Source organism: Corythoichthys intestinalis, chromosome 10 (genome assembly GCF_030265065.1).
Source record: "Corythoichthys intestinalis isolate RoL2023-P3 chromosome 10, ASM3026506v1, whole genome shotgun sequence".
NCBI classification, from domain to species: domain Eukaryota; kingdom Metazoa; phylum Chordata; class Actinopteri; order Syngnathiformes; family Syngnathidae; genus Corythoichthys; species Corythoichthys intestinalis.
Genome location: NC_080404.1, coordinates 24,498,600 through 24,521,949, shown reverse-complemented (window position 1 = coordinate 24,521,949; position 23,350 = coordinate 24,498,600). Strand labels below are relative to the sequence as shown.

Sequence of the window (23,350 nt, the reverse complement as noted above, 5' to 3'; positions counted from 1 at the left end):
CTCATTCCCCGCAGAGATGGTAGACGTAAACCGTGAGTAACATTATTTACATACACCATTAACGGCGGAAAGCGATAAATATTCACCGCCAACAAGCAGCACATTTGAAAAGTGAAGGCGTTTGCCTGGAGGCTGACAGCAGCTGTTTTGTGTTTGATCTGATCCAGAACACGATCCATTAGAGCCGGGTTTTTCCATTCTAACACCTTGCATATTTACACAGCCGCCGCAATTTGGGCTCTCATCCTCGCCGTCACTTGGGAGATTTGAGTCCTTGTGACGAATTGCGCGCCAGTTCAAAAGGGCAACGGCGCTTTTGCTTATGCAAGGCCTACTTTTCATCACCGGCGACCGTTCCGACTTAACCTTGATGTGAAAACATGCTTATTCTTCTAGTCAATATCGGCGAGGAATGAAAAGTCCTTCGGTTGCCTACAGTCTTGGGTTTGTTTTAAAATTGAGAAGAAAGTCAAGGGCAAGAAGCGCTCTGATTCATAAATTTGGCAATAACCTTTTCAATTTTGCTCATGTTAAGCAAAGCGGCACACCTACCAATTTTGAACTCATTCATTCCAGCTGAATGTGTATTTGTTTGGTTCAAATGAGCTATTGTTGAATCCATCTAATTCGGCTGACCCGATTAATAAACTAATCGTCAATTATTTGATCTGTTAACTCAGTGGCTGCAATTGAGGACGATGTAGACGTCCAAACCATTTGAACTACTCGTGACAAATTCATTTAAATTTCCAGCAGAGTAAAAAAAAAAAAACACATGATCGGACATCTATCATCGTCAATTTCACTGAAAGAGTTAATTGAGTCATATAACAGATAAAAAAAAAAAAAAAAAAAACATTAAAATCCTCTTTTGAAGCAACACTTTGTAGCTTTTCAGTTTGGTCAATTTTAAAGACGCCGGTGGACAAAAGCGGTAGTGTTTTGCTTTAAAGAAGACTGCATTTCCCATGGGGACCAGCGCACCCGAACAGTGTAGTAAAATCATCAATAAATCAAAAATCAATATCCCGGTTGCCTTCAGATGGATAAAACAACATTTCCGTTTCCAGCGGCTGTGTGAAGGATGAACAGTTATAAGGTAATTAATACAGGTGAGGCTAAACAATAGCGTATGACGTTTAGCAACCGTGTGGCTTAGTGTGGATAACCCCCCACCCCACCCAAACTCATCATCGCTGACGAGTTACGTGACGGGGCCACTGTTTATTCTGTATACCCTGGTAGCCTCTTTTTTTTACTCCTCAGACAAAACTTTTTGACTCTTTTTGCTCTGCCATCTTTGCAGCGTTCGCATCGACTGCCATCTTTAGAATGTATGGGGGAAGTGACGTATGCTGTAAAGCAGTCAGCACATTTGTAGATTTTTTTTGTATGGCAGGGTTGCTGCCGCCCTCCTCAAAGTTAATTAGTGCCGTTGAAAGACGAGACAAAAAAATAAACATTAAACTTTTTTTTAAAATATTAAATTTTTAACAAGACAATCCTAATCCAAATTTTCTAATTCATTGTTATTATTCATTGTTATATATCTTTATCTACAGTATATATCTATATATATATATCTTTAATTTATTTATTTAAAAAAAATACACAAAATATTCCTTAATTTCTGTAGTCATTGATGAAATCAGATGATTATCTATCACTGGCTGCCAGCCTCCCTAGTCAAATGTGATTGGATGTCTATCGCCGTCAATGGCAGGTGGTGAGTTACCGTTCTATAATGCTAACTCTTGTTGTTAAATCTTTCAGCGCCATTGACAATGAAAGACATCCAATCATCCTTCAGCTCAAGTTTATCACTAGTGGACGTCCAATCCATGAACATTCGTTCACATTTTCCCTCAATCTCTTCCTCATTTCCTGAAGCAAAACTAGCGTTGAGACAAATCTAGTCCAAATTCGTACTTCCCATTTTAGAACAGACGTACGTCAAACTTGTTCTAAAAGATTGAAGTTGTTTTTCCCAATCAGAAGACCAGAAGCGTTCCTTTCTATTAAAACACTCTTTATGTGTTTACAAATCCTTAGATGACATCGTCCTAAGGGACAAACTGCTTTAATCATCTTAATCAGCTATGTTTTTAATGCACAAAGCTATTAAGTGCTTTAAAAAAAAAAAAAAAAAAGAAAAAGAAAATGAGCCCAGTAGTTAAAAATGGAGTGTATGACCACCTTGACGCATTGTAAAGTTTTAGGAGACAGCGTTTAATGTTCTCCTTGAGATTTTAGCATCAGCATTTTATTTGAACTGTACTTTCTTGCCGTCTTCTTATGGGAAGTGTCCTTGGTGAATGGTTGACTGCGCGGAGGCCACACAAAGCCTCCATTCTTGACTTTTTAGACACTGCTAGATTGAGTGACTGCTTGGAAGTCATTTCTCAAACGGTCAACCTTATTGCCATGTCTTTATGCCTGTGGAACGACTATAGAAGCGCCGTGTGGAGAATATAAAAAGCCTTCTTGATCAAGCGCATCTGTGGCTGGTGCTGTCCTTTGCAGACGCCATTTACCAAGTGTTCCCAACCTAACGTTTGCAGTTACACAAGGTGATTTAAGCCTCGGGTGGGTGAACAATGACCCGGTCGCATTGTTTTCTCGAAAGACAGAAATACCTTAAGATACAAAATAATTTGTTCCCGGTGCGTCTTTCGTATCATGATTTTTTTCGTATAATGAATCGCGCTTTACATGTAAATCTCTTAATTCGTTTCGAAAATTTTTCGTGCACCGAGGCTTCGTATCTCAAGGTAATAATGTATCATCACATTCCAGGAATTCCTCCAAAGGGATGTTTTTGATATTGCTCTATTTATATTTTTTAATTAGATTTTGTACATTTTTTAATGCAGTTTTTGTATTACTACCCAAAACATCTAGAAAATTATGTCTCACATGCATTTTCTATGGAATCCAATTGGAAACTGATTTTTATCATCTGTGACCCTCAGCTTGGGGACCAGACAGACTATATTCAGAAGTGCCTTTAGCTATTTTGTAGGTCTTTATACTTTCTATCATGTGTGTCCAAAGTTGTAGTCCATATTTTTGTGACCAGACTGTGAAAAATCCAGCCCCTAAAAGCACAAAAAAAATCTCGAAAAACAGCCAAAGCACTGAAAAGCCACGAGAAAATATGAAGACAGCACAAAATGTGAAAAAAACGAACGAGTTTGAAAAAAACTGAAAACCGCACAAATAGCAAAAATGCCGCAATAAAAAAGGAAAAATGAAAAGTTAAAACCGCGAAAACTGCAAAAATTGCCCCCCACAAAAACACTAGTTGGCCACAAATGGCCCACAAACTGGACTTTAACACACCTATTATAAAGGATTAAGACCTACAAAACAAAAAAGACATTTCTGGGGTCGTTTCAGATGTTGGGTTAAAACTAAATTAGCAAACGTTATTTCTATATTCACCAAAAATAAACAGTGTTCGCCTGTTTCACCTTTAAAAAAAAAAAAAAAGAATGGTGCTAATTGTCAGCCTTGCATTTTGTCTACAGTCAGAAGCGTTTTTTATAGTGTGACATCCAAAGAATATTCCCTTTCTTTGCCTTCAAAAGTCCGTCTTACTTTCATCACAGTGCTGGGAAATAATGGAATGAACTCTGAATGAGCATGTTTCACTGCCACTGATGGTGGTAGACGTCTAATCCATTTCAATTGGAAGACATTCAACTTTAAATGCAGAAAATAAAAATGCTCAAATCTTGACTAATCACTGTGTATGTCTTTGTACAAAGACTGTATATTTTTCCATGGGCGTCGCCAGACAGACATAACTGGGACACGTGCGCCAGAATTCATCTGCTGTGCCCCAGTATAAATTTCACCCGTAAAAATAAGTAAATAGGGCTGTCAAAATTATCGCGTTAACGCGCGGTAATTATTTTTTTAAATTAATCACGTTAAAATATTTGACGCAATTTACGCACATGTCCCGCTCAGAAAGTATTCTGCCTTTTGGTAAGTTTTACAGCAAGGCTTTTTGTGCTGTCCAACAGTGAACTCTTGTGGTCGCTTTGCGACATGGTTTATTGTTTTCTTGCCAATTCATTATGGCTGCACGACGTCTCGGGCTGATAATGTTGTGCTTATATGATCCTTGGGCAAGATTTGTCCGTAAGTATGGTTGTTGTAAAGAATGTACATATTATGTTAGTAAGCAAAATGTTACATTTTTTGCATGAGACGCATTTTGTTTATGTTTAGTGAACCTGTATAGCGTGCTAAGCTAACATTGTTGCTAATGCAATGCTTGTGTCAATGGTTTGAAGCCATTTTATTAATAAATCAGATGGAAAAGGAAGAAGTCTAATTATTAAGGTACGTTCCCTAGCTGTCTAGCTTTGGAAAAAGTAGACGCTTCGGAGTGAGGACAGCATAGATAGATTTAAATGACAGTAGAGTGAAATGCCCACTACAGTCCTTATGTACCGTATGTTGAATGTATATATATTAGGGCTGTCAAACGATTAAAATTTTTTAATCGAGTTAATTACAGCTTAAAAAATAATTAATCGTAATTAATCGCAATTAATCGCAATTCAAACCATTTATAAAATATGCCATATTTTTCTGTAAATTATATATATATTCTGTAAAATAAATTGTTGGAATGGAAAGATAAGACACAAGATGGATATATACATTATTAATTAATTAATAAAATGGCCTCAAACCATTGTCCTCATTAGACCGTCGTAAAACTACAAAAAAAAAGTACACAAGCATTGCATTAGCAACAACGTTAGCTTAGCACGCTATACAGGTTCACTAAACATAAACAAAAAGCGTCTCATACAAAAAATATAACATTTCGCTTACTAACATAATAGGTACATTATTTATAACAACCATACTTACGGACAAATCTTGTCCAAGGATCATATAAGCACAACATTACAATGTAGGCGTCAGCCCGAGACGTCCTGCAGCCATATTGAACTGGTAAGACAACAATAAACCATGTCGCAAAGCGACCACAAGAGTTCACTGTTAGACAGCACAAAAAGCCTTGCTGTAAAACTTACCAAAAGGCAGAATACTGTCTGAGCGGGACATGTGCGTTAATTGCGTCAAATATTTTAACGTGATTAATTTAAAAAATTAATTACCGCGCGTTAACGCGATAATTTTGACAGCCCTAATATATATCCATCTTATGTCTTATCTTTCCATTCCAACAATTTATTTTACAGAATATATATATAATTTACAGAAAAATATGGCATATTTTATAGATGGTTTGAATTGCGATTAATTGCGATTGATTACGATTAGTTAATTTTTAAGCTGTAATTAACTCGATTAAAAATTTTAATCGTTTGACAGCCCAAAAATAAAATAGTTTGGACTTTTAAGTCTACATAGCATAATCAGCAGAACGCGCCCATTTAACCCCTGAACAGCTAGCCTATTTTGGCCGAATTTGCATGCCTTTGATGTTGCCTTTATTTTTCAAAGAAAAAATTCTTCACAATGGCCAGGTTGGGTCCCTTTTTTCAGGACACTATAGCCTCTATGTCCAATCTGTTGTTTTCTTCACTGACCAATTATAATCAACATTTTGAACCCAAAAAGACAAAAAAATCCCCAAATCTTTTTTCAAAATTTGTCATGTTGATGTCCCACTAACAACCAAACATGCTCGACCAACTGTTTTGAAGCTTGATGATATTTATTCAACTTGTTAGCATAAACATTCAATAGAAAAAGATAAGACTGAATAGTTTTATGTTTGACAACTCAACACAAACAGCAGGTATGGTCATAGGCGTTTTTGGCCTTTACACATACTATGGTCAAAACCGGTTATATACAGTGCAAAATAGTGAGATTTTTTTTTTTTTTAATATAAATATATGTACATCATCTAACACAAAAAGGGTTTAGAGGATATCTCTTTGTGAGGTTAGGTATTGTACCTATCACTTTATCAAAAGTATATACATGCAATCAAGCTTCTCGAACACACACATCTATATACAGATTGAAAAGATTGATAATGAAAAAAAATCAAATATAACCTTGAAAAAAAGTATTTAAAAAAATAATGTCAAGTATTTCAGTTCAATTTTTTTCAGGCAAGCGACTCAATAAAGTTTTTTTTTTTTTGGCGACTCAATAAAGTTTGCTCTTGAACAGGACACGGAGCTACGTCCCGCACGTCGCACAGCCCACTCTTCCGTCGTTTGCACGCTGTCACTTCTACTCGCCGAGACGCCAACTGATTCGAGGAAAACAACGACAAAAACGTCTCATCCTCCTCCTTGAGTTAATGGAATAATGCAATAGCTTGCGGTAAATTTAGTTTTCGATACATTCCGCACGTTTCAAAGTCGCTCGCGCAATCCAACCGGCTGGTGATCGCTTCACATGTCTCCCTTTTTCTTAGGTGGCGCCTCGCTCGGCAATTTATCAAAAAAATGTTCACATTAGGTTCGTCCTTCTTGACCTCACAACGGCTCTTGGGTTATGTAGTCTATCGTGCTGCTTTCGGTTTTGATAAAGGACAAGAAATGATGGAAATATGGAGATAAACACATGGTCCATGCAGCGTTTTAATGCTTATTTATGAGTGCAATAAAACTATAAAACTCAAATAACATTATGTCCCCTTTTACCTGGTCGATTGACTTCAAATAAAAACTGGTGTGGACATTCCGCACTTTCAAATGAGAGCAACCAGCGGCACGTGGGTGATGTAATGACAGCGTGACGAGGCTTCAAAGATGATATGCGTAAACACGTCGCCGCCGACACTTTCAGTGTTAAAGGGTTATTATGGTCATATTATTCTATTCATTCCATCTACACATGGCCCCTTAATATGGTAATTTAAGCACCTAACTTTGGCTGTAATAGGCATATGAGTTAATACTTTCGCGAGGCACTTTCGGGAGATATGCTGTGTTCATGTGTATCGTGAGATCAGAGTGCCCAAGTTGGAAAATGGTTCCGATGTGTTGTAAAGAAGGGTAGTCTATTTTAATGCTCCAACGATACATCACAAGTTGAGTGACTGGCGCTATTTATAGACACCATGTAATTTTTTTCAATTACTCCAACAACACGTGAATGCAGCATCATTATTACGACGCGTGTACCGAACTGCCAATCATACAGTCAACGGTGCAAATGACATCTTCCCAAATGCTTTACAGGTTGGTGCAAGATAAACTGCCCATCCTTGTTGTTCATTTTTACCTCTGTGATGATGTTTGTTTGGTCGGCTATTCCCATAAATTCTGAATTTAAATGGTTCAACTTTACTCCTTCTGTATCAGGCAGATAACTGCAGTAAACTACTCTGGTCGCAAATTGAAGTAGCAGATTAGCTGCCGTCTTTTAGCTAACTAGCTATGAATACAATGACAATTAAATGTGATTTGAGCGAGAGGGTCTTGCTTAAGAGTTTTCTCTAACATTGAGTTAATGTGATAAGTGGTATTTTAACTGTATCAATACTGAAGCTGTTTATTGCCATTTGTTTATATGACCAAAAGGGATAGAACCAATCTGTATGAATTAATTGCATATCTTTGGGATATAACCAGTGTTGTTAATAACGGCGTTAGAATATAATGGCGTTACTAACGGCATTAGAATATAACGACGTTACTAACGGCGTTATTTTTTTCAGTAGTGAGTAATCTAATTAATTTTCTCATCTTGGGAACGCCGTTACCGTTACTGAGGCTGAAAAGGCGTGCGTTACTATGTTGGTTGAATGGCGCGAGAAAAGTCTGTGAGAGACGGACTCACGGAGACGAGAGAGCACAGCAGGAGTGGGGAGGAGGCAAGGGAGTCTGACGGCGTTGCAAACGCGATGTTAGGTGGCTCCAAAAATACCTGACTGTAGCTGATAGCCTACAGACTACGCCCACATGATGCTATGGTAGATATCACATAATACAGAACTACATGCAAATGACAGACACGGCGGTATTAGCAACATGTATAAAGACCTAGATGCGTTAGTAAAGAGCCGCCATCTTAAAGACGTAGACCTCTCAGAGAGGCTCTGTTTTAGAGAAACTTTCTAGCGAACCTAAGTGTTTTTATCTAAAATGCTCCCAAATCGCCAAAATCTTGACTTAAATCTATCTATTAAATTATAATGATGAAACAGTTTTAAAACTTACACATGTCAAAAGTAGACAGAAGGGAACTAATGGAATGACGGGAGCCATTTTAACAACTTTAACGGTTTATTCACAACATTAAATGACTTCCACATATAGCAAAGGTTACTATCTAGTTATCGCAATATCCGCAATACTCCTGTGTCCAGTTAAGTTTAGGGTAAAGAATTGGGCTATGGCCAATTGTCCCAAAAACCCTTTAAAATTCACATTGTGTGACCTGTTTTTTTTTTTGTTTGTTTTTTTGGGGAGAAAAAAAAATACATGAACATTATCACCAGTTACTTTGCCAAGTAACTAATTACTCTTACATTCAGGTAACTGAGTTACAAACGCAATTACTTTTTAGGAGCAGTAATTTGTAACTGTAATTATTTTTTTAAAGTAAGATTAACAACACTGGATATAACCTATAACAATTTTGTATGTGTGCTCATAAAGTTTCCAGCTGTTTTGCAAGCATTTTATTTGTTACTGCAGTCCCTGCAATCTGTAACAAAATGTTATTATTTTTTTGTGTGTGTGTGTGACTTAAACAGCATTACTCTTGCAAATGGATTTTAGAAAGTTATTTGCTTGCAGCAAGGATAAATCAGCAAGGAGGAATGAGAGAGGTAAGCTAGGTAACCCATCTAAGCAACATTAGATCACAACCTACCAGTTGAGAAACACTGATAATTGCATAACAGTTATATTGATATATCCCTGTTTTTGTGCACACAAAGTGGAGCAGCAGAGTGTAGGAACAGGTGAAGGAGAGATGGAAGTTGATGACCATGAGCAGAGGTGAATTGAAGATCAACAAGGGATGTCCCAATTTTGAATACTGATGGCTGGAAAACTTTGACAGAAACTTGTATTTTTGTTTGATTATATATAGTTTCAACCGCTATTTAAGACTTTTTATGATGGATAAGGACTAAAAAATGTTGCTCGCTTGCAGTGCCTTGCTGTGCCCCAGTATTGTATTGGGTTTAGTGATGCCACTGTAATTGGCTCTCATGCTTTATTTTTCTGACTATTTACCAGGGTTGCATTGTTCTTCTCGTCGAACAATTGAACCCATGAGAGAGTCTGCCAAGCTTGCAACCAAAATACATTGCAGCCCCGGCTAAAATAACGAGTATGTCCATTGTCTTCTTTTCACCATTATTTTAATTGACGACTTCTGGGGTCTGCAAGTGACTTAACTAAGCGGTCGGCCAATTGTTTTTTTGATTTATCTTAACATGTAGTCCAAGTAAAGGGCAAGTCTTGACAAAAGGAATGCTCAGCATGGTGTTAAGGTCATGGTTTTGTTCACTGTCAATACAGAACCTACTTTTCTTGTGTGTGAACAGGAATAAAGTTAAAGCCCCCCCAAAAAACGTCATTTTTCCTTTACACTTGATAGGGCTCCATCCTACTCATTAGCTGTCATTGATGATGCTTGGTCCTCCCGCTTCAAACGGATTGGACGTATACTAGTGACATGCAGTCATTTAACTTCGACGCTTATCCTCACGAGGGTTGCGTGGGTGATGGAGCCTATTCCAGCTAACTATACACAGCAGCCGGAGTACACCCTGAATCGGATGCCAGTCAATCGGATGGCACAAGGAGACAACAATTTTACTAGTGATAAACTCATTTAAATTCACAGCAGAAGGATGATTGAGGTCACATGATTGGGTCTCTATCATCATCATCAACGGCACTGGAAGAGTTAAACACTATGAATGAATTAAAACAAAAACAAAAAAACAATAAGAACTTTTGAGTGTTACTGAGGGCCATCAGCAGAGTTTATTTCTCATGGAAATACCCCAAGGAACTAAATAAAAATGAACAGGATGTGAATATATTAAAACAATATGTCCCCCACGAATGACCCAATGAGCTGAAATTGAACCTAAATCAACAGAAAATAACCATAAATGAACAGGAATACTCGAACATCGAAAGGAAGTGAGCATCCCTACACAATTTCTCCAGAAATGTTTTTTTTTTTTTTCCCCGGTAAATTTAAGTTTCTAATAAAATCTTGCACCCCTCTTTAGAATAAACTGCTGTATTTCAAGCCAAATGAACTGTTGAGTTTGAAAGAACAATATGTCTAGATGCTGCCATAGCAGATTCATGGTGCATTAGGCCCACAAACTATTTTTAATTTGTCCGTTTTACCCTGCAAACCTCCGTTTACAGACGTCGCCCAACCGCTTTTGTTTCAACCCAGCCATAAAAAGAAGCTCAGTAATTATATTTATTATTCCAAATGTCTGTCATTTTTAGCTTAGAATCATTAATTGATGTCTAATATTTAGTTAAAAAAAAAAAAAACGACTTTAAAGAATTATTCACTTGCATATGTTAAACTTTTATACAAATTACGTCACAATTAAAAAAATAGTGTCTGTGCATTTTCTCCAATATGATAGATGATAAATAATCGATCCAGACAAAGAGTGAAAAACGTTTAAAAGGTTAAATATATGAAAAAAAAAAAATATCTCACTAAAGTCATGGCTTCTTTAATTCTGCTCTTTCATGCTCTCACCTCCTAATAGGGTTTTGCTGTTTGAATGTATTTTTTTCTTTTTAAAATGCCTTCGAGTCATCTGAGTGTTTTCCGCCACACACCCACACACATTCTTATACATCTATATATTTTTATATATATATATATATATATATATATGTATTAGGGGTATCAAAATTATCGCGTTAACGAGCGGTAATTAATTTTTTAAATTAATCCCGTTAAAATATTTGATGCAATTAACGCACAAATGTCCCGCTCAAACAGAAAGGACAGCAAAAAGGACTGGAAAGTGAAAGGTGCACTTGTTGTGTTTTTCGGAGTTTTGCCGCCCTCTGCTGGCGCTTGGGTGCGACTGATTTTATAGGCTTCAGCAACCATGAGCATTGTGTAAGTAATTATTGACATCAACAATGGCGGGCTACTAGTTTATTTTTTGATTGAAAATTTTACAAATTTTATTAAAACGAAAACATGAAGAGGGGTTTTAATATAAAATTTCTATAACTTGTACTAGTTATTATCTTTTATTTTCTATAAATTTTTTATAAATATTTATATATTTTATTTATTTATATATTTATATATTTTATTTATTATTTTTATTTATCTTTTAAGAACTACAAGTATTTCTGTCCATGGATCACTTTAACAGACTGTTAATAATGGTAATGCCATCTTGTTGATTTATTGTTATAATAAAGAAATACAGTACTTATGTACCGTATGTTGAATGTATATATCCATCTCAGTCTTTCCATTCCAACAATGATTTACAGAAAAATATGGCATATTTTATAGATGGTTTGAATTGCGATTAATTACGATTAATTAATTTTTGAGCTGTAATTAACTCGATTAAAAATTTTAATTGTTTGACACCCCTAATATATATATATATATATTATATATAGTGCTTTGTCAAGAATCAACAACAAGTGGGACACAATCGTGAAGTGGAACAACATTTATTGGATAATTTAAACTTTTTTAACAAATAAAAAACTGAAAAGTGGGGCGTGCAATATTATTCGGCCCCTTTACTTTCAGTGCAGCAAACTCACTCCAGAAGTTCAGTGAGGTCTCTGAATGATCCAATGTTGTCCTAAATGACCGATGATGATAAATAGAATCCACCTGTGTGTAATCAAGTCTCCGTATAAATGCACCTGCTCTGTGATAGTCTCAGGGTTCTGTTTAAAGTGCAGAGAGCATTATGAAAACCAAGGAACACACCAGGCAGGTCCGAGATACTGTTGTGGAGAAATTTAAAGCCGGATTTGGATACAAAAAGATTTCCCAAGCTTTAAACATCTCAAGGAGCACTGTGCAAGCCATCATACTGAAATGGAAAGAGCATCAGACCACTGCAAATCTACCAATACCCGGCCGTCCTTCCAAACTTTCTTCTCAAACAAGGAGAAAACTGATCAGAGATGCAGCCAAGAGGCCCATGATCACTCTGGATGAACTGCAGAGATCTACAGCTGAGGTGGGAGAGTCTGTCCATAGGACAACAATCAGTCGTACACTGCACAAATCTGGCCTTTATGGAAGAGTGGCAAGAAGAAAGCCATTTCTCAAAGATATCCATAAAAAGTCTCGTTTAAAGTTTGCCAAAGGTCAAAGGTGCTCTGGTCAGATGAAACCAAAATTGAACTTTTTGGCCACAATGCAAAACGATATGTTTGGCGTAAAAGCAACACAGCTCATCACCCTGAACACACCATCCCCACTGTCAAACATGGTGGTAGCAGCATCATGGTTTGGGCCTGCTTTTCTTCAGCAGGGACAGGGAAGATGGTTAAAATTGACGGGAAGATGGATGCAGCCAAATACAGGAACATTCTGGAAGAAAACCTGTTGGTATCTGCACAAGACCTGAGACTGGGACGGAGATTTATCTTCCAACAGGACAATGATCCAAAACATAAAGCCAAATCTACAATGGAATGGTTCAAAAATAAACGTATCCAGGTGTTAGAATGGCCAAGTCAAAGTCCAGACCTGAATCCAATCGAGAATCTGTGGAAAGAGCTGAAGACTGCTGTTCACAAACACTCTCCATCCAACCTCACTGAGCTCGAGCTGTTTTGCAAGGAAGAGTGGGCAAGAATGTCAGTCTCTCGATGTGCAAAACTGATAGAAATATACCCCAAGCGACTTGCAGCTGTAATTGGAGCAAAAGGTGGCGCTACAAAGTATTAACGCAAGGGGGCCGAATAATATTGCACGCCCCACTTTTCAGTTTTTTATTTGTTAAAAAAGTTTAAATTATCCAATAAATTTTGTTCCACTTCACGATTGTGTCCCACTTGTTGTTGATTCTTGACAAAAAATTAAAATTTTATATCTTTATGTTTGAAGCCTGAAATGTGGCGAAAGGTTGCAAGGTTCAAGGGGGCCGAATACTTTTGCAAGGCACTGTATACACACACACACACACACACACACACACACACACACACAAAACAATACTAATAATTATCAGGGACCAATAACGATATTCGTTTTATAAATGATCAGAATTAGTCGCTTCCTCTATAAAATGTTGAAAAAAATCCCCCACATTTTTGCAGAAACAAACATGTTGAGTCAAACCACGTTTTAGCTATTGTGACACCACAAGCTATAAAGCAAAGCTGTGAAAGAACTTGACGATCGAATAATTTATTTACCGATATAAAACTATGAAACGCATTGTGCGCGACACTTGACTCGCCACCTGTGCACGTTAAATGTTAGTGGCTTCATTTTTAAGTTAATCGTTCATGAAACCACAAAGACTTCTACTAACTACCGCTTCATATACACCATTTATGTTTGGCAGTGATCGTACAATCTCTGCCAGCTCCTCCGGGTTCAAATGGATCGGACACACTGTATATCGCTGTCAATGGCAGCCAATAAGCTTGGAAAACATTACTGTGTAATTTATGCCATTATTTCCCACCGTGAGTATAATTTGTGTCAACAAGCCTGTAAAATAATCAACTTGATTAAAACACAAATCACAATTTTCTTAATAAATATTTGATTGCTATTATTTTACTGAATAGGATGTAATGACAATGACACCATTTTGGATCTGAATGCCAGAGAGAATATATGCAATTAGATGAGCGTTTCCATTTCATTATTGAGACTAATTCCCCATTTATATGCAACATGGGGTAGTTACTCTTTAGGGAAAAAAAGGCAATAAAACCCAGAATAATTGATTTTCTTGCTTCATCGACACTTTAGTAGCTTTACATGTCATGTACCATTTCATGGTTTTATCCTTAAACTGACAATGATTATTATGAAATACTAGTAAAGTTAGAAGTATGATAACATTTTGACAGTAGAATTTAAGCCCTGTAAATTAGTGTTGCGCCGATACTATCAGTACTGATACGGCACTAAAATGACTACTGAGTACTAAGAAATAAAGTGCCGATGATATACAATACAGGGATCCCTTGCCAATTTGCAGTTTCAGTTATTTGCGGGGCTTTAAAAAGTATTCATTTTTAAAAAAGTAAAAATGAAAAAAATATGCGGTTTCAATTTGAGGCGCGAGAGAGTTTCACAGCAAAACATACTATATATGACTCGGGACCTTTGTACGTACCCCATTTTGCCGCCAAATGGAGCACCGCCAAACACTTCCACGACCTCCGAGGGGATATTAATCTTTTAAAGTGATCCTCGATCTTTAAGACAAGTAATTCTTAAAAGATAAATGTTAGTATGAGTTATAATAATTTGGTATTAAAACCCCTCTTAATGTTTTCGTTTTAACAAAGTTTGTAAAATTATTTTAAGTGATAGGTCACCATTCTTGTTACGTCGCAGTGTGTGACGTAACTTGGACCGCGTGTCACTCTTAGCTACCCCAACATGTCGTCGGTTCTGCCCTTCCAATTTGAACCAGATCGGAAAAGTGAAGAGCAGCACACCACTGTCGATCATTCACAAGACGAGCAGCAAAGGCTAAATGAGAGCAGGAAATACAGTACCTGATAAGACGAGTTGGGAAAAACTGGTGATGTACTCGCGGCAAGTGCATCTCAATGACAATGAAGCTAGAGAGTGTATGCTGTTGAGAACACCGGTTTATGTTCCTCAAGGTAAGCTATTGCGTTTTCAAACTTATCCGAATATAATTATGTAGATTTTTAGCATCCAGAGCTGTCGTGTGCTAACTGTCCTCATTAAATTCGTCATCTGACGGGAACAAATCCTGGAATCGAGTGTAATCCATGTCTTGTACATTTTAACGTGTGCTAGGTTGGATACGTGAATAAAACTACAAAAAGGGCGAGAAGCTTCCATTTATGCACATTTATTCACAAAAAATAACATTTCCACCTTGACCACTCGTCACTCGGGAGCTCATCGGTACACACACACGCGTTCCCAGACGAATTCCAACATAAAAGTAATTTCCATGTCAGAGACACAGTCGTCACTGTAGCGTGCCATAGTGCTTTAATTATTTGGTATGATTTGGGGAAAACTCCCGCGAAGAATAGTAAACAAAAAAGATAACAATAGTAATCCAAATCCACGTTTTTTCACTCACTTGAAGATCCAGGAATTAGACCGATCCCATGGCAACTTTGCAACCGCGATCAGGCTATCGAATCCACAAAATAGACTGATCCGAAAAGCCGCTGTGGGACCGTCGAATCCAGAAAATAAATAGACAGAGTCGAAACCAATATTGCAGCCGCAGTGGGACAGTAGGATCCAGAAAATAGACGGATCCCTTACTTGACTAAGGATCCAGGAAAAATGTTCATGCGCCAGTTGTAACGCGTGGTAGGTAGGATACGTGCATACAGGGACCAAAAAGGGGAGAAGCTTCCACTTAAGCACATTTATTCACTAAAAATAATAACTCACATCACTCCCCTTGTTTCAATTTGACTGAAAATTGCATCCAAAAGTGGCACATCGTGGCATTTTACTTCGCGAGTTCAGGCAGCAATACGCAATTGTTGTATACGCTACACATTTGGAAAGATCCCCTTTACGTCATCACTGCGAGCCCGCAAAACATGGCGCCAACTATCGGTCAAAATGTGTTCTAAATATTATAAAATATTGCCATTGATTTAACATTTTATGTGTTTCTAACAATATATTTTAGTACAAGAGAACAATTGTGGTTTATTAGAGCCTATATGTATTTAAGGTAGAGGATCACGTTAACGACGGATGTGTCGGCAGCGACACATTTCCGCATGCGTATTTTTAACCACGGTGACTTCTAAATGGTTTGTGCTACTGAAAAAAAAAATTCAACGGATCCTGAAAGCTGTGAGGTTGCGTTTGACAGCCTAAGGGGTGTCACTGCTGTGATCTCACTCTCCTACCGGCAGGAAACCAGTGAATCAGTTCCTTTTTTTCTCTGACGTGCTGACAGTAGCACATTTATGCATGGGACCTGGGATAGACACACGGAAGTCAAGAGAGCGGTAGAAAACAGAAGAACTATAGGTTTTATTATGCCACCGGTGGAAAACACAGACAAAGCTGAAAAAGCAGTTTCTGCCCTTGCTGAAAACTGCTGTATTTTAAGCCAAAAGAAATGTTGTGCTTGATAGAAAAATATGTCTTTATGCTGCCATAACAGTTTGATGGCGCATTAAGACCCCAAACTATTTTTAATTAGTCAGTTTTACGCAGGAGACCCCCGTTTACAGACACCACGCAACCGCTTTTGCTTCAACCCAGCCATTAAATGAAGGTAAGTAATTATATTTATTATTCGAAATGTCTATCAATTTCAGCTTAGAGTCATTAATTGATGTCTAATATTTAGTTTAAAAAAAAAAAAAAAAACTACAAAATTATAAAATTATTCACTCGCATATTTTAAACTTTTAAACAAATTACGTCAGAATGAAAAAAATAGTGTCTGTAAATAGGATATCCACCTCATAATTATCACTTAACTGTATTTTTTTGTTACTGTCGCATTTCCCCCGATATTTTCGATAAATAATCGATCCAAACAAAGAAAAGTAAATGTTTAAAAGGATAAATATTTGAAAAACAAAATCTCGACCACTCCTTGATGTCTGCGATTTCTGCATTGCATCCCTTGTTATAATACTGTGTTTCACCCATAAAATCCCCCAAAAGTCCGGCTGTGGCCATTCATAGCTGTGTCTTGACACTCGGTTAGACATGTTACATGGAGTTTTTGGATCGAAACAAAGTAAGTATGCGATAATATCTCGTTAAAATCATGGTGTCTTTAATTATGCTCTCTCATGCTCTCACCCCGAGTTAGGGTTTTTTAATTTAAATTTTTTTTTTTAAATAACTCCTGTTTAAAAATTTTCTTCCCCCAGAAAATTGAGCTTTTAAGCTTTCCAATGATGTATCACACTTGCATATTGGACAATTTTGAAATTTGGCCAAATTGGGGGTCTCAGAGCGGAACTTCAAGTCACCTGAGTGCTTTCCGCCCATGGTAAAAAAAAAAAAAAAGCAGCGCTTATCATCTTTACAAAGATGGTGACAGACATCCAATCGGTTAGCATCCAATCATCCTTCTGGTGTGAATTTAAATGGGTTTATAACTAGTTGACATCCAATCTATTTGAAGTGGGAGGGGTCGGTTCATTTGCTGCGACTTGAAATAGATTGGACGTCTATTACAGTCAAAAGCAGACAATAAGTTAAGCAGTGTCTGACTAAAGCATGATAGAATTACTTAACATTCAAGTTAGTATGCAGTAATTTAGTATTAAACGGAAAAAAAAAAATTTTGTATATACAGTATTTCCCCCAAAAACTTTTTATTACTTTGTTCCAGTATTGACCAATACCACAAAGGAGGAAGCCCAAAAATTATAAATTAAAATGATAAAATATTATAAAAATTGTAAATTAAACAGCACAAAAATGCTTTATCAGAAAAAAATGCTTTATCAGACAGGTTAAGCCTACCTTAACCTGTCCCACGAATAGGTTGGCTTCCTCTTCTCGAACAGTGAAGTTAATTGGGGTGGCAGGGTCAAACTCGGGGTCGTTGTCATTGACGTCGGTGACGACGATGTTGACTGTTGTTGTTGAAGTCTGAGGAAGATTAAAAAGTCACATTTGCATTCATTAATGGTGTGCTTTGTGTTTATTTAATCAATAGCACATACAAATAATACTTGGCCAATGTGGTTTTAAGACAATTGTTATGCTGTCGCTCCATAGGCTTCCATACAAAGTCAGTGTAATCGTGTTGAAGCGCCACGGACCGACTCGCGATGGGCAATGTCGCCAGTTCGACCAGATAGGCTGCGTCGCGCGTTGTAATTTTGCACCCCAGAAACGATTGCTGAGTTGATCTTTCAGTGACGATGAGGACGCAACCAAAAAAATATGTTTTCTCATTCACGTGACTTCATTTGCCGGAGCATGTCCGGAACCTTCCTCAACATACAGTCAACAAAAGTCCAAATGAAGTCTACGAGAATAGTCAAAGTATGAGGACATTTAAGTCGAAATACTACATGAATGACGTCATACACTGTAATATTACAAGAAGTCTTACTATTACAAGTTTAAAGTAATATTGCAACATTACGAGCATGAAGTCATCTATATCTTAAAGGATTAAAATTGTAATATCGAGATTAAAGTCATTTTGGCTAGGTTCATACAACAGGTCTTAATGCACAAATCCGATTTTTTTGCCATATCTGTTTTTTTGGCGTGCCCGTTCAGACTGCCTTTGTCCACTGAAACCGTTCAAGTATCACGCATGCGCACTAATTCGCAGTCCGTGATGCGCTCAGCAAAGAGACCCGCATGCGCAGAAGCATCAAAACAAATTACACATGCTAGCTGTATGTCATTCCAGAATGATTATATTTTGATTTCCAAAAAGAGGACACAAATAACAGACATTAATAATCCCAGTTTAGTCTTATATTCCAAGTTTATATGTACTGATAGAACGCATACACGAACACACGAGCCTTGACGTGTGTGCGTGAAATGACGTGTGTGCATCAGTTTGCCCCGACTCGGCCATGTGTGCAATAATGAAATATTGCTCATTCGGCGCACAGAATGAAATTCAAAAATTGTAAGGCTTACCCTAATTTTCGGACTATAAGCCACTACTTTTTTCTCTCATTTTGAATCCTGTGGCTTATAGCCCAGTGCAGCTTATTTGATGATTTATTTGGGTTAATGGGTAAAACTTCATTTGACAGCGGCATCATAAGACTGTCATAGGAACGTCATAATTATGACATGACACTATCATGGGCATTACTGAATGCTTATGACAGATGTCAATGTGTCATGTGGCATATTATGTCACTAACTCCATTTATGTCCAGCTCAGATCTTTTACGTCCATTCAAAAGTGAGATAATTTGCTGGATGACACTAACCGACATGTATTATAAGCATTCAATAATGCTTTTGACAGTGTCATGTAATAATTATGACAGTATTATGGCACCACTATCCAAGAAAATGTTACCAAATGCAATAGCTAGCAATTAATGAAACAACTGGAACAGTAACTGAAGAAATAATTAGCACAGAACATGAATTTTGATTGTTATTTACATCTGTAGTGCCGCAATGCATGCTAGGAGGAATGCTGGATGACAACAGTGTTGACAGCCCGTGGCAGCAGAGGTTGAATGTCTCCCCTAAGGGAGCAGTGATGGCCAAATGAAGATTTTTGAAACAATAAGGCTTTGCAGCCAATTGGTTCAAAGCTTCATGGTGGTTCATTTGGTTTCATGAGAGTTTTATAATGCCTTTGTCAAATTAAGTGTTACCAGTTAACATCTTTTGGTGTAAATACCCCATAATACAATGAGGACAACTGCGGCTTATAGTCTAGTGCGGCTTATCTATGAACAAATGCTGTTTTCATGTCAAATTTGGTGGCTGGCGGCTTATAGTTAGGTGCGCCTTGTAGTCCAGAAATTTCGGTATTCTTTTCTTCGTTTTATTTTTTTACGACTGTGGTCAAGCCCGCTTTGTGCTTAAAAGCAGAGTTCAAGCTAGGCGCTAATGCCTACATGGCTGCCGTCCTGCATGCCTCTTGCTGTTTGCTGACGTAATTGCTGCATGAATTCCGATTTGGGAGTCTTGACAGTTCAGACCGCCAGTCACGTTCTGAAAAAGATGTGGCCCAGATCGGATTTGAACCACATACGAAAGTGACTCAGATCGGACTTGAAATGGTCCACTTCTATGTGACTTGTCCCGTTCAGACCGTCAAGTTAATGCCTGACTCGAGTGGGAAAAAAATGAAAAAAATCGGATTCGTGCATTAAGACCTATAGTATGAACCTAGCCTTTGTTGTTTATTTTTATGTTACGAGAACCCGAAATTGTTTGGTTTCACGGGTTGGGACTTTTACCAATGTAATGTTTTCATGAACAAAAAATGTTCGGTGTCCGCGGACTTCAACTTTTGGAGATGTAAAGGTCGGTATGAAGACAAAGCAGCCTTTGGCGATGGACGAAGGGTGAGCGACACGCTGTTGGGCGACAAAACACAGCCGGTCTGACAGCTGCTTTAAAAAAATTATCACTCAATGCCAATAATTCTTCAGATCGACAAGTTGTCGATTATTTGATTCATCCTGGAAACGGCCCTCAGATGGAAACAATAACTACGATATGGCCTGCTACAAAGAAGAGTTTGACACTCCTGATCTAGGATATTCTGGTCTTTAGTTGCAACTCTAATGAGGAAAATCACGAAATAAAATGGATGGATGTGGATAAAGCTTAAAGGATTTCATTGAAGCTACCCTAGAGTCCCTATTATATTCCAAGCGCTGTGACTGTTTGAAACGATTCTAACTGATACGGAGTTGATCTCCCGTTTTATGTTGGATTCTTCACTGATTATGTGTGATTTCCAACGTCTACTTCTGGAAAACGTCGCCTCGCAACCACATCACCGCAGAACCCGTGGCAACCCTCGTCAAAAACGATTGGCAGGGAACAAAGCCGAACGCTAATTACGGAATAAACGTTCTGTCTCGGAGGACGACGGTTGTAATGCTGGAGCAGTCGGCCCTCGCGACGGTTCCCAAAAGACCCGTGTTTGATGTTTGGCCTGGCACTTGAGCAGCATCCGTCCCTGAGGAAACGATCTAGTTCTTCGGTCTCGAGAGGATTCATCTGCAATTGTTTGCTTTGTTCAGGCGTGATTACAGATATTCACGTGGGAACTGACACGCTGGAAAGCTTGATCTACTGCCACCATGGGATAAAGTAGCGGGGTATCATTAACATCGGCGTGGCGGTGACAGGCTCTATTTATTTTTCACTTTGCTCAAGACCTGGAGCCAATTAGTGTCCCCGTCCTGGCGTGAATTTTCTCATCAAAGCCGCAAGAGCCTGATTAACGAGGGTCTATTATTTATTTAAAGTCAAACACGGGGGGCATATCGGATAGAAAGAAGAGGCGTCCGAGTGCTGGCTTTTCAAAGCGACGAGCCTGACCGGAAGCCCGGGATAAGATCAGGGTGTTGGGACTCATGTCTGGTGTTAGCTGAGGGCGATGGGGGAATTAAAAAAAAAAAAAAAAAAAAAAAGTGTTATCCCAGCTGGTGACTCAGCCCGCGAGGTGGTCAGATTTATATAGTTGACACCTAGGAATACTGATTTTGGAGTCGCTTTCGCATGCACCAAAGCTGGAGGGAGGGGTTTTAATTGGCAGATAAAGTTTAGTTGTAGAGTTGCGCAATAGTTACCTCTTAAATGACAAAACTCTGATACACATACAGTGGGGAAAATAAGTATTTAGTCAACCACTAATTGTTCAAGTTCTCCCACTTGAAAATATTAGAAAGGCCTGTAATTGTCATCATGGGTAAACCTCAACCATGAGAGACAGAATGTGGGAAAAAAAACAGAAAATCACATTATTAGATTTTTAAAGAATTTATTTTCAAATCATGGTGGAAAATAAGTATTTGGCCAATACCAAAAGTCCATCTCAATACTTTGTTATGTACCCTTTGTTGGCAATAACGGAGGCCAAACGTTTTCTGTAACTCTTCACAAGCTTTTCACACACTATTGCTGGTATTTTGGCCCATTCCTCCATGCAGATATCCTCTAGAACAGTGATGTTTTGGGGCTGTCGTTGGGCAACATGGACTTTCAACTCCCTCCACAGATTTTCTATGGGGTTGAGATCTGGGGACTGGCTAGGCCACTCTAGGACCTTGAAATACTTCTTACGAAATCACTCCTTTGTTGCTCTGGCTGTGTGTTAAGGATCATTGTCATGCTGAAAGACCCAGCCACGTTTCACTCAAAATCTCTCGATACATGGCCCCATTCGTTCTTTCCTTTACAGAGATCAGTCGTCCTGGTCCCTTTGCAGAAAAACAGCCCAAAGCATGATGTTTCAACCCCCATGCTTCACAGTGGGTATGGTGTTCTTCGGATGCAATTCAGTACTCTTTCTCCTCCAAACAGGAGAACCTGTGTTTCTACCAAAAAGTTCTATTTTGGTTTCATCTGAACATAAAACATTCTCCCAGTCCTCTTTTGTATCATCCAAATGCTCTCTAGCGAACCGCAGACAGGCCAGGACGTGTACTGGCTTCAGCAGGGGGACACGTCTGGCAGTGCAGGATTTGAGTCCCTGGCGGTGCATTGTGTTACTGATAGTAGCCTTTGTTACTGTGGTCCCAGCTCTCTGTTGGTCATTCACTAGGTCCCCCTGTGTGGTTCTGGGATTTTTACTCACCGTTCTTGTTATAATTTTGACGCCACGGGGTGAGATCTTGCATCGAGCCCCAGATCGAGGGAGACTGTCAGTGGTCTTGTATGTCTTCCATTTTCTAATAATTGCTCCCACAGTTGATTTCTTCACACCAAGCGTTTTACCTATTGCAGCTTCAGTCTTCCCAGCCTGGTGCAAGTCTATAATTTTGTCTCTGGTGTCCTTCGACAGCTCATTGGTCTTGGCCATAGTGGAGTTTGGAGTGTGACTGACTGAAGTTGTGGACTCAGTGTGTCTTTTATACCAATAATGAGTTAAAACAGGTGCCATTAATACAGGTAACGAGTGGAGCCTCGTTAGACCTCGTTAGACCTCGTTAGAAGAAGTTAGACCTCTTTGACAGCCAGAAATCTTGCTTGTTTGTAGGTGACCAAATACTTATTTTCCACTCTAATTTGGAAATAAATTCTTTAAAAATCAAACAATGTGATTTTCTGTTTTTTCCCCACATTCTGTCTCTCGTGGTTGACAATTATAGGCCTCTCTAATATTTTCAAGTAGGAGAACTTGCACAATTGGTGGTTGACTAAATACTTGCCCCACTGTATATGCAGTGGTGGATTTAATATATTATGAGTAATTGTATTGTGATACCCCACTGGATGCCTTAATAATAATAAATGTAACAAATTCAAGGTTTGCATAAAAAAAAAAAAAATTATAATAATAATAATAGTAATAAACACCCTGTGAAAAATAAGAGATCAACTTCAACTGAAGTTATAGAAAAAGTGCCAATATTGCACCAATATATTGATAATCCAGCTCAAAATAGTGCAAACATGTTTTTTGGAACATATTTTGTTATGGTTGGCATTAAATCCAATTCAATTTTGACTGGATCATCAAGGCGAGCCAGCCAGGAAGCGCTCAGATTGT

General features: G+C 38.2%; 1 protein-coding gene across 9 annotated transcripts in view; it reads right to left on the bottom strand.

Annotated features, from left to right (window-relative positions):
* LOC130923355 (protocadherin-15) overlaps positions 1–23,350 on the bottom strand; it is a 490,939-nt gene that overhangs the window by 145,249 nt on the left and 322,340 nt on the right. For all 9 annotated transcript variants that reach the window (XM_057849017.1, XM_057849014.1, XM_057849016.1 and 6 more), the window contains one exon: positions 17,644–17,772. In XM_057849017.1, coding sequence (XP_057705000.1) covers positions 17,644–17,772 — 129 coding nt within the window. The remainder of the gene's footprint in view (positions 1–17,643; positions 17,773–23,350) is intronic.